We start from the raw sequence: 13,266 nt of genomic DNA on the forward strand, positions 1-13,266 counted from the left end.
CCCCCATGATACCTTTTTCAGAGCAGCTCTCGGAGAGTAAGAGCAATATTAGAAACTCTTTCACGGTTCCTTGGCTCCTAAGAATCCATCCCTATTTCAGCCACCAATGATAACAGTATAACCGGTGCAGACAGCAATACCTATAGTTAAAGTTGCCCGACACGTCAGGTTATTAGACCCTATTGTCAGTTGCTTATAACTTTGCCAAACTTTAAGCATTCAGGCTTAAGTTTTCATGCCACGTGCCTGCCTAAGGTCGATTTAATTATTTTAAGTTTCAGTTAAAATGGTTCAGCCATTTCTGAGAACGAGACTAGAGAAAAAAAAACACATTGTTGCACATGCTCAGCAGATATTTAAGAGCTTGGTGGCTAAGTTCTGTCTTCACTGAGCATACTCAAGCCTCTCTCAGCTCCCTGTGATGCCCAGGCTCCACATGCACCATCACTGCAGAGTGACTGAGCATGCTCCATGCTAGGGACGCACGGGCTGACTCTGCAACTGTTGCTGCAGTACCAGGTACTGGAACTGAGAACAGGAGATTCTCTCCTGTGCTTTCAATGCTTCCCTCTGCTGGGCCCAGGCAGCCACAAAAAAGGGGATGGGGATAGAAGCTGGCAGGAGAGACTGGAGAGGAGGAGGGGCAGGGGAAGGTGGCAGGAGCCGGGGTTGAAGGATTAGGAGGAGAGCAGAACAGAGCAGGGTGATTAGATGTCCTGATATTATCAGAACCATCCCAATTACTGGGACATTCCCGATATTAGGGACTTTATCTTATATAGGCAACCTATTAGCCATCCAGATAGCAAGTGTGAAAAATCAGGTCACCCTACGACAGAGACAGGCTTTGGGTGGACAGTGCAGAGGTATAAGGGTGTATAAACTCCAGGTAGCACTCCCCTCTTTTAACAGCACCTACTACTGACTTCAGAGGATACTGTATCAGGAAACTTTGGGTTTACTTTGGTGCAGTTACATCGATCGCTGAAATCAAGGGTAATTTCAAGTGTGGACAAGGCATTAAAAGGTTTTATTTCCCTCCCACCACATGCACACAGAACGTAGAGCTGCATTTAAAGTATTCATTTTTAAATATTTTTTTAAAAGGAACAGAAATTGCATTTGGCCAATGCATCTCTCCCCCCGCCCCCACAAAAAAAACCAAAACAAAACAAAAACCACACATCCATTATATTAGCATGAAAACTGACCATAAGAAAAAAAACCTCCCAAAAATATTAGTTTAATACACATGTGTATGTTCAGAGAAGTGGAGAAAAGTAAGAAAGGTTATAGGTAGAGCTGGACAAAAGACAGAGGGAAATGTTTTTTTTTTAAAAAATGGATTTTTTTTTTTAATAAAAAAGAGAGAGCGCGAAATCAGCCATTTCTGGTACTTCTTGTGCTTGCTTCCTATTTACAATAGGAGTCTTAATGGCACTTCAGAAGCATAAAAGGGTCTTAAAGTGACTGTAAATGTTAGACTGCCAGAGTAGTGTACATGGGCCTCAGTTTAAATGAAAATTAACCCCTCTCCCCATATTTTCCCAACTGTTCTTAATGTTCTTTGCCTTCTTATATTGTACATTAATTTTTCATTTATATTGCAACTTCAAGAGTCAGTGGCCCAGTCCTACTGGCAAATTTGAGACTTCCATTGTGTTGTAATGCAAACCTTTGCCCAAGAGAGTAGAATGTGGATCTGTAGTTTCGTAAACTACAGATCCAGCTGTAGCCCCTGTGTGTGAAATAAAAAGTACTCTCATTCACTTACCTCTGAACTTCTTAGGAGGGTTGGCAAGGTCACCTGCCTCTGGCTGAACCACACATCTGTCATCCACTAACCTAGAAAAACAAACATGTTTAATATTATTTTCACTGTTGTCATATGTATGTTTGCGTAGACATATCCATGACACTTAAGGTTACAGGGTTCTCACATTTCCATTTTGAGCCAATAACGTGGAAAAAAAAGTACAACCTGTATTATGTCAGCACAATGAAAGAACAAATATCTGTGCTCTCCTCTTGCATAAGAGCATTTCTTTTATAGCACTAATTCAAAGCAGCTATTTCAGATCCCGCTTCATTTAAATCTAGTTAAAATCCCTTTCATTGCAATGTGAATGTTGATATTATGTGCAAAATTCTTAGCTTTCATTTTCAGTGGTACATTAACCTTGAATAATAAACAAACAGTCTGCCTCTGGGCAGCTCTCAGATTCTCATAGCCAAGCTCCCGAGGCCTGATCCAAAGCCCACTGAAGTCAATAGAAAGATTCTCACTGACTTCAATGGGCTCTGGATTAGGCCTTGAAGAGGAGGGCTGAGGCATTTATGTTTGCAGCATGAAGAAAAGGATTTAAAGTGCTACATTTAAAGTACAACTTGCTAACTTTGGCCTCAGTTCTGCAAGCAGCTCCATGCAAGCCCATCTCTACACCCACACAGGACCCCTTTAAATTCATCAACTGCAATGGGGCTCCTTGCTGATACAGGAGTTCATCCAGGAGGCTGTTTACATGACTGGGACATATGTTCTTTGGTGACTTGTTGCTGCCCAATACTTCTTCCAAATGCTCCCGGGGGAAGCAATGATGAAACTTTCTTCCAATAAACTCACAGGATAGTGAAATGTTGGACAGGTTGTGGACAGCCCTTTACAAATACAAAAGTAACACTTCACACATTCTGTATGATCTGCAGGCCGCACCTATTTGAAAGCCAAATGACAACATACACTTGAGCAGGTATGATAGTCCAACCACTAGAGGCAACGGGAGGGCACACGTATAGTCTATGATCACAATGAGAGCATCTGAATGGAGGTGTCATACAAAAGATATTACATTATTTTACTCCTGGGGGAATTCTGCGCTACTGCACGTGTGCAGAATTCATGTCCCCTGCAGATTTCTTTGCCTCCCCGCAGAAAAATGACTTTCTGAGGGGGATGCAAAGGGAAGCCACAAAAGCAGTTATGTGACCCTCCCCAGCAGTATGTTTTGAGTGCCCAGGGCAGCCAGCAGAGAGGTAAATCACTGTGGGGCAGGGCGCAGCTCTGGGGAAGACCTGGCTGGTGGCTCTTACCCTGTGCTAGGCTCAGCTGCTAGTCCCGGCTGGGCTGGGGAGGATGGGACTTCCCCTTCCCGGCATTCGGGGCCATGTCAGACCCACCCCCAGATTTCTCCCCAGGCTGCAGGAAGCTCTGCGAACTCCCCCACCCGTTCCTGCACCCATCGCACCTCAGCTGCAGGCGGAGGGTTCCTTGTATGGGGAGATGCTCCCCCATCCACCCAATCCTCCTCAGCTGCACAGAGAGGGATCCCTGTATGGGGAGCTGCTCCCCATCCACTCAATCCTCACACCAAGCCTCACCCCCCAAATACCCAGAGCATACCCCCCCAATGAGCCCCACTCCCCCTGCACCTGGACCACCCAGACAAGCCACCCGCACCCAGATCCCCACCCTACTGAGCCCCAACCAGCTGCACCTGGATCCTGATCCCACTGAGCCCCACGCCTCTAGCATCTGCCCCCCTACTGAACCTCTCACACCCAGACCACCATGCTGAGCCCCCAACCAATTTCACCAAGATCCCCTGCAGAGTCCTATTATCATTGCACCGAGAACACCCCAAAAGCCCCTGTACATCCTGATCCCCCCCACACCCAGACCCCCACCAAACCGTCCACATCCAGACTGCCCCACACAGAACCCTCTCAACCCATACCTGGAACCCTACACACTAAGCCCCTCCATACTTGGACCCTACCAGGCTGAGCCTGCCTGCCCACACCTGGTGCACCTGGCACGGAGGGGCAGGGTCCTGGAATGTTTCAGGGGCAGGCCAGGTCTTTGGGCTGTGTCAGGGTTGGCTGCAGCCTCACCGCTGTGTCCTGGGAGGGAGCACTTCTGTACAGCCAGTGGCCTGTGCTCCCCAATGCCATGCTAGAGCCTCCACATTCATTTGACAAATACAATTTGAAGAATTTTGCCGAATTTTAAAATATTGTGCACAGAATTTTTAATTTTTTGGTGCAGAATGCCCTCCGGAGTAATGATTTGTCCAAAATTACGCAGATGTGAATGGTATCTATTAACTATCCAAACATAGTGCTTTGTAGATTAGAGTAGGATAGAACCCAGATCTGTGAAGAGAAATTGAATGATTCTGTCACAGAAGAGGCAAAATGGCTTTTATCTTTATTAGCCAGGAGGCTTTTTTTAAAAAAAAATATGAATGACTTGTAAAATATAAAGTTAAAATTTCAAATTTTCAAAATAAACTTTGTCTTTTAAAAGCTATAATCATTCTGTGCAGTTCTGTAGTGACTGGGACATGTGTTATGTTAGGCCGCTGGTGTGCTGAGACCACAGCCTATCATGCTGACCAATATTCTCTCTGGTATATTCTTTTCTTGCACTCCCCCATTTGTATCCATCTGTTGTCTCTTGCCTTATACTTAGATTGTAAGCTCCTTGGGGCAGAGACTGTCTTTTGTTCTGTTTGTACAGCACCTACCACAACTGGGCTTTGGTCCAGGACTGGGGCTCTACAGTAATACAAATAATTAATAATAAACTGAGGCTCTTAAAGCACTTTATAAAGATCAGTGAACTGGAAGTCATAGCACCCCTATGAGGTAGCCAATTATTATCTTCCCTGTAACCAGATCTTATGCGAGTTGCCCAGTGCAACACAAACAAGCTAGTGGCAGTACCAGAATTAGAACACGGAGATCCTGACTTCTCTAACCATTAGACACTATTCCCTCTGAAAGTAGTACTCAGAATAACCAATTTCTACAAGCACAAATTAACTATAACTATTACAAACATTATATATGCCACCTGTTCTGCACACAGGAAGCAGAACTCATCTCCTAGACTGATTGATAGCGATACATAAATTGGTGCTACCAAGACAATGTAGTCTTAAATGCATATAACCTATTATTGAACCTGATCTAATACTGTTTTGGCAATTTGAATTAAAGGACTGCAGGATCAAGCTGATTACACTGGTAAGATTTGCTGATTTTTTTGTCTTAATACTTTAGTTTTTTTATAATTTCCATTTTTCCCCTCTAAATAGAACAGTGTGAAATATAGGTCTGAATCTTTGGTCACAAACAACAAGAACACATTTTCATATGCTAATATGGGTTCATATGTTTACTCAAAAAACAAAGTGGTTGTCATGACATTTTACAAGTGAAATAAACAAGAGAGTTTAAAATGACTGTAAGCCCATTTAATAGAAAAACCATTAACCTTAGTACTATTCTTTATAAACAAATTCAATTTGCCTTCAGGAAGTCTAGTGTAAATAATCTGCCCCATTTAAAACAATTACACAGGAAAATCATATTTAAGTAAACTCTGCTACCCTATCAGTAGTTGATAGCAGTTCTATGAGCTTTTCTAGGAGAAGGCATCAGACAAAGCAATATATGTAGGCTTGCCAGAATTCATTTTTTATTTCTTTCTAATTTAGATGAATAATATCTACTTTTATCTTTAAGGTTTTTTTATTTTTATTGGGTTTTATTTTTAAGAGTTTTAAAGATTTTACACTTTTTATTTTTATAATTATTGGAACTTGAGGTGGGGAAGGGGTAGAGGTTAGCGTCAGAGCAGGCAGCATTGACAGTGGGGACATAGGGGGCTCCCTGCAAGGCTGAAGGGCCCAAGACACCAAGGCACAAGATGAAGAGATGCTGCAATCCTAGCCCAACAGAGCAAAGACCCCCAGCAAGGACAACGATGGACCCCATACCTCCATGGCTCCCATACGTCTGGCTGGTGAGTGAGTGAGCCTTCCCCACACCTTGCGCCTTCAGAGATCAGGAGTCCCCGGCCCTGCAGCAGGGAGCCCTAGGCAGCCATGTTGTCACAGGAGTGAGCAAGCGGGGCTGTGACAGGCTCTCTGTGCTGCAGGGCTGGTGACACCTGATTCTTGCAGGCACAGGCCAGTGGCGGGGGGAGAGGCTGCACTCACACCAACTGTTACCCATGAATTTTTTTTTCCATCAATATCAGCGTATCAGCTGAAAACGACGTTTGCCAACACCTATCGATTAAAACCTGATCCTGACAAGCCTAAATATCTGGTTCATTCAAACCAAGAGCCTGATTCTGTTCCCACAAAAGTCAACGGGAGCTGTGCCACTGGCCACAATGGGAGCAGGAGCAATCTCTCAATATGCACATGCGTTTTCCACCTCCAGGCTGCTGGCGTGCAGAGATCACAGCCTATCACACAGACCAATATTGTCTCATTGCTTCCTTGTACTCTCCTGTCCATCTTCACCTGCTGGCTCTTCTTTTATACTTAGATTACAAGCTCGTCAGGGCAGACTGTCTTTTGTTCTGCGTTTGTATCACCTCTAGCACAATGGGGTCCTGGTCACCTCTAGCATGAGGGGTCCTAAGTACTATGGCAATACGAACAATACAACAACAAGCAGCTCACTGGCACATGGAACAAGAGAGCAGGCCGCTCAGATTTATCTTTGCTCCCAAAAGCAAAAGTAAAAAACAACTGTGAGTAATAACTATGGAAGTCAGCAGCTAATATTCAATAAGCAATTTGACAATAGAGCCCAAACGACACTTAAAAGTTTTGCTAGAATAGCTGTGCTGGTTAGGAGTATTGGGGGGAGGGTGGGAATTACACTGCAAACCAATAAGTGCAGATGCCTGAGGGAGTTAAGTCCGGCTCCCAGTTCCCAGAAGCATCCAATACAGAGCTAAGGGTATGTCAGACTCACGTTAGCAGGGATGGAGCTAGCATGCTAAAAATAGCAGTGTGGATGTTTCAGCACTAGCAGAGGCTCGGGCTTTCCCCTTCCTCCTGGATCTGAGCTTGGCTGACTAGCCCAAGTCTCCACCGGCACTGCAACATCCACACTGCTATTTTTAGTGTGCTAGCTCGAGCCCTGCTAACACAAGTCTGTCTACCCAGGCTGGGAAGCCCGTTCCCAGCTACAGTGCAGGAAGCCCCCAGGAATTTAGGGGCAGAATTTAAGGCCTCCTCTGCTACAAAATATCTTCTACTCTATCATGAGACCATCACTAGTTTCCTCTGCTCATTGACAGAGGAAAGGGGACAGGATCTTTATAATGTTTTATTCTGTAAACATTCTACTATCTCTGCCCTTTGAAATGACTTGTAGACGCCAATGTCCAAATCCATCTATGGTACAAATTTTGTGGGATTAAGTGAATTCAGAATAGAAGATCAGAAACAGAGTACAGTAGACCCTCAGAGTTACAAACATCAGAGTTACAAACTGACTGGTGAACCACACACCTCATTTGGAACGGGAAATATGCAATCAGGTAGGAGCAGAGACAAAAAATGTACACACAGACACAGACACAGACAGAGAGAACAGTACTGTGTTAAATGTAAACTACTAAAAAAAGGAGGAAGTTTTAAAAAAGATTTGACAAGGTAAGGAAACTGTTTCTATTCTTGTCTCATTTAAATTAAGATGGTTAAAAGAAGCATTTTTCTTGTGCCTAGTAAAGTTTCAAGGCTGTATTGAGTCACTGTTCCATTGTAAACTTTTGAAAGAACCGTAACGTTTCGTTCAAAATTACGAACAACCTCCATTCCAAGGTGTTCGTAACTCTGTGGTTCTACTGTTTTTTCAAAAATGTTTCAAGAAGCTATTTCTAAATATTTTAGTCTCAAAACTAACCTAACATTTTCTCCACGGTTTTCAGAACTAGCACCATAAGTAGGGGATTTGGGGTATGATTTTCAAGGATGCTCATTTAATAAGACCTCAACTGTAGCATTAACTATAGAGAGACTGTTACCTTCTCCATTACAGAGCCACTTCATTACAGCAAAGTAATACACGCAGCTACGGGCTAGATCCTGCAGGGTGCTGACTACTTCCTACCAGATGCCAAGCACCCTCAACAGCCATTTGTTGATAGGAGTGAAAGGCACTTAGCACTTCTCACGATCAAGGCCTTGAAACATAATAGAAAGTAAACTTTAATTAATATTAGTCACTTTCTTTTGTATGTTCTGTGAGGGCATAAAGATAAATACCATAAAGTTGTATTACAGTAATTAGCGACCACAGTCGTCCCTCATGTAAATGGATTTGCACCAAGGATTAACTAGCCCTCAAGCTACATACAAGATTTCTCAATTACACATGCAATACTCTTGGTTAGTTTGATACTGTACTGCATATGACAGGCAGGCAGGCAGGCAGCTCTCTCTTAATTCAAATATAATTCAAACTACTTTTAATATAATGATTTCTCAAACCGAAATCTTTTAGATCTTCCAGTCTAGGAAGCCCATTTCTCAGCACTAGCTATGCTAGACATTGACGCAAGTGCCCCAACCTCCCCAAATTGGGAAAGGAAAGGATGGATGGTCCAGTGATCAAAGTGCTAGCCTGAGACCTAGGTTCAAGACTTCCTGCGTGATCTTGGGCAAGCCATTTAGTCTTTTAGTTGGGAGAGCCCCACCTATAAAGTGACTATAGTTATATTAATACTTTTCTCCCACTTTGTGTCTGTCTTGGCTACTTACATTGTAAGCTCTTCAGGGCCTCAGGGCCCCATTTGTACAATGGGGATTATATTTCCCTACCTTGCAGAGGTGTTGTGAGGATAAATACATTCAAGATTTTGAAGTGCAAAGATGGTATGGTAATGGGGGGCTATGTACGAGTACCTAAAATGGATGGTACAGCATCCATGGAAGGAGATGGAGGGATTACAGAATAAATCTTTAGATGCTTGGAAGAAGAAGGGGAAAATACCTGGAGAGGAAGAGCCATGTTCACCGTTCTAATTCTGGTCCATGTCTCCTGGTTCTTAACAAAAGAGCCATTCTCTGATGTTCCATGAGAGAAAAACAAAGGGCCCGACTCACCATTGTCCCACACCTTGTGCAGACATTCAAACCCATGCAAAGTACGTGTAAAACATTAGCAAATGAGAACAGTTGTGGTTTACACCCACTTTATACTGGTCAACATGCACAGGGCGTAGATAGGAGTGTGATTGGACTCTTGTTAAGACTGGAGTAAAGGGGGTGAATAGGAACAGGGACTCCACAGGAACCAACTCTACATTTCCACTCTCACAACAACGGAGCTTCCTACATCTCACAGCTGCCTATGGGTGGGGAGGTGGGCTTTCGCCAGGAGCCTGGACTGGTATTCTAAGAGTGCAAGAAATAAATTTGCATAGCTGATTTCTACCCCAAACCTCAGTGACATTGATTATTTAGACTGCTTAGAGGCCCCACCCCAATCAGGGCCTCGCATGTGCTATACAGACACATAGAAAGAAAAAGTCCTTTTGTGACAATAGGCTTAGGGTCTAAACCAGAGGAGAGAAAACTATGGTCCGTGGGCCACATCCAGCCTGCAGGACCCTTCCCTCTGGCCCCCAAGCTCCTGTCAGGGAGCAGGGTCAGGACAGGCTTGCCGAGGAACCAGCCCAATCCCCCCCCAGCAGCACGGTGAGTGAGACAGAGGCTAGCCCCAGGCCCCTCCCCTTCTGCTCCCCTCCCTCCCTGCCTCCCTTGTAGTCACAGTTCCCCCAGCGCCTGGGCAGTGTGGCTGCAGCTCTGGCTGGGCAGCACGGCTATAGCGCCGCCAGACCTGGTGCTCCAGGGTGGCGCAGTCCGGGGGTGGGGAGCAGGGGGAATTCTGGGGTGGGGGGGAGGGCGGGAAAAGGCGAGGAGCAAGGTGGGTTGCAGGGGGGTGGTCAAGGGGCCTGGGCTCTGCTGCTGGGGCCAGAGCAAGAAAGCCCGCCCGCCCACTCCCAGCATGCTTAGCCCCATCCCCAGCAGCCAAGCCCAGACAGGAAGCAAGCTCTGCCCGACTGCCAGGGAGAGCAGCCAAACCAAACGAGCAGGGGAAACACACAGGGAAAGGACTGAGCCCACCTTTCCCCCACCCCACAGGTAACATGGGGTGGGGAGAGCAGGGAGGGTTGGATGGGGAACAGAGGAGATTGGATAGGGGTGGGAGTTCCGGGTGTCCCGGGGGGGAGTTCATAGAATATCAGGGTTGGAAGGGACCTCAGGAGGTCATCTAGTCCAACCCCCTGCTCAAAGCAGGACAAATTCCCCTACTTATACAGCCTAAAATGCCGTTAGCCGTCTTGGCAACAAGGGCACACTGTCAACTCACATCCAGCTTCTCATCCACTGTAACCCATAGGTCCTTTTCTGCAGAACTGCTGCCTAGCCATTCGGTCCCTAATTTGTAGCAGTGCATGGGATTCTTCCATCCTGAGTGCAGGACTCTGCACTTGTCCTTGTTGAACCTCATCAGGTTTCTTTTGGCCCAATCTTCTAATTTGTCTAGGTCCCTCTGCATCCTATCCCTACCCTCCAGCATATCTACCACTCCTCTCAGTTTAGTGTCATCTTGGAACTTGCTGAGAGTGCAATCCACGCCGTCCTCCAGATCATTAATGAAGATATTGAACAAAACCGGCCCCAGGACCAACCCTTGGGGCACTCCACTTGATACCAGCTGCCAACTAGACATGGAGCCATTGATAACTACCCATTGAGCCCAACGATCTAGCCAGCTTTCTATCTACCTTATAGTCCATTCATCCAATCCATACTTTTTAAACTTGCTGGCAAGAATACTGTGGGAGACCGTATCAAAAGCTTTGCTAAAGTCAAGGAATAACACATCCACTGCTTTCCCCTCATCCAAAGAGCCAGTTATCTCCTCATAGAAGGCAATTAGGTTAGTCAGGCATGATATGCCCTTGGTGAATCCATGCTGACTGTTCCTGATCACTTTCCTCTCCTCTAAGTGCTTCAGAATTAATTCCTTGAGGACCTGCTCCATGATTTTTCCAGGGACTGAGGGATGGTCAGGGGGCAGAGAGTAGGGGTGTTTGAATAGGATGCGGGAGTCCCTGGGGGGGAAGTCAAGGGTGGGGAGCAGCGGGGGTTGGATGGGGGTCGAGATTCTGGGGGGCTGGATAGGGGGCAGGAGCCAGGCCATGCCTTGCTGTTTGGGGAGGCATAATCTCCCCCAATCTTCCCTACCCAGCCCTCCATACAATTTCTGTACCCAATGTGGCCCTAGGGCCAAAAAGTTTGCCCACTCCTGGTCTAAACAGACCAGAGAATACAGAGTAGGAAAAAGGAAGTGTTATCACTCCCATTTTACAGATGGGACATTGAGGCATGGAAAGGTTAAGTGACCTGCTCAAGGTGACACAGAAGTCTGTAGCAGAGCTGGGAAATGAACCTACATCCGCTGAATCTCAGTCCAGTGCTTTAACCATTAACCACTTTCTCTCTTGCAAAACATCTTACAACAGCATACAAAACCTGGACTACGTTCCAATTTGTCCATATAATATATGGAAATGTTTCTACATCTCGGTCCTAAAGAATGTTCATGGCTCTATTAAAAAAAGGTCAGTAATCACTTACTTATTACATATGCTGATTATGGAGGCACAACCAGTGCCTTCAGAATCAAAATATATACTTCCCAAACTTACAGCACTTACTCTAGTACAGAATCAATATTCCTAGCCTTCATTTCATAAATAAAAAGATAAAAAGCATCTGTTGGTTTGTTACTCCTAAAAGACTCTGAAACGTACTAGGCAGTTGCATTTGGTTTTCAAACAAACAAAATGATTCATTTTCAGTGTGATTGCAAAATAATTATTTTAAAATGCACGACGTTAATAATAGTCCTGACTGAACCAATACAATTTGCAGGTGCTAAGCACCTTTCAGGTTCAGAGCTTTTTAACTACTTCCAAAGAAATGATCTTTTTTTTTTTAAATAGCATTTGTTTGCTGTTTTGTTTTATAGTGCAAATAAAGAATTAAAAAACCTGGCATGGGGAGAACTAGCTCGCTACATTATACAATATACTGAGCTAACTCTTTAAAATAAAGACCTAAGTAAAATAGTTGCTTTATAAGTCATTATATCATCAAAGAAGTTTTGGCAAGCTTAAAAAAAGCTTAATAGCTTTATTCTTTTGCTCACTGGAAACAGACAATACTGCATTGTATATTGTAATACAGTACATAGCAGGTACAACATGATTCCATTTCAGTTCTGCACATGTTGGCTACTTATAGGAGACAAAGGAATCTTCTGCATGTTTATGGCATGATTTTTATTTGTGCATGTTCTTTTTGAACATAATAAATATTTAGTTTATGTACAATGCCTATGAGTGAATGCTGTACACCCATTTTTTAAGTGTAGTCATTAAGCTGTATTGTAATTCAGTGCAGCCTAAAATATACCATCAGTGTTCTGGAAGACGAGACAACAGTTATGACACTGGACCTTTACTTACACCCCTGCATTCAGCCATTATGGAATCAGATTCTGAAAGCAACAATATAATGGGGATCTCTTATCCTGGGTCCAAATCCTGCTCTCACTGAAGTCAACGGAAGTTTTCCTATTTATTTCAGTTGGAAACTCTTTTGAGAATCTGGTGAATTCAGTACAATTGGCCTCTATTGCATTACTGTACTCCATGCTACTGTGTACAATACCAGGCTACACAAAGATGGAAACCACTGAAAATAAATGATCCATATGCCTAGAAGATACAACATTCTCCTCACTGTCCATAAAGCAAACGTCTCTAGGAGATTTCCTCTTCCCATTCCTTGGCTTTAGGGAGATGGTGGTAATTTTTAGGAACATAGGAACTGTCATATTGAATCAGAGCCCTCATCTATCTAGCCTAGCATTCTGTCTTGACAGTGGCCAGGACCCGATGCTTCAGATGAAGATTCAAGAAGCCTGCAGTAGACAGTTATGAAATAACCTGCCCACAGGGAGAGTTCTTTCATAACCCCCATTATTGAGTGTTTGGTTTATGCCCTGAAGAACATCCCTTCCAGACATTTGTTTAAATCCTACCTATTGTAACTCTGGATGTTCTCATTATCCAGCTGTGGCCACGTCTACTAGGAGCACTTTGATGGTACAAGAATATGGGTATAGCATACTGGCAAAGCGCTTCTACTGTGAACACAGCTTATACTGGCAAAACTCCACTTGGGCCTTATGCCAGCACAGCTACATTTGTCAGAGCTCACACCCTTGCACGGCCCAGACTGGCATTGCTGTGCCAGCAGAAAAGTGCAGTGTAGATATGGCTCACATGTGAAATCCTATCTTGAATTCGACTAAGCTCTCAACCTCAACGATGTTTCGTGGCAATTAATCCCACAGGTTAATTCCACACTGTGTGAA

At 44.4% G+C, this 13,266-nt stretch overlaps 1 protein-coding gene across 2 annotated transcripts in view; it reads right to left on the reverse strand.

Annotated features, from left to right (window-relative positions):
- ITPR2 (inositol 1,4,5-trisphosphate receptor type 2) overlaps window positions 1–13,266 on the reverse strand; it is a 340,900-nt gene that overhangs the window by 285,576 nt on the left and 42,058 nt on the right. For both annotated transcript variants that reach the window (XM_044993884.1, XM_044993892.1), the window contains exon 2: window positions 1,775–1,845. In XM_044993884.1, coding sequence (XP_044849819.1) covers window positions 1,775–1,845 — 71 coding nt within the window. The remainder of the gene's footprint in view (window positions 1–1,774; window positions 1,846–13,266) is intronic.

Source organism: Mauremys mutica, chromosome 1 (genome assembly GCF_020497125.1).
Source record: "Mauremys mutica isolate MM-2020 ecotype Southern chromosome 1, ASM2049712v1, whole genome shotgun sequence".
Taxonomy (NCBI): Eukaryota; Metazoa; Chordata; order Testudines; family Geoemydidae; genus Mauremys; species Mauremys mutica.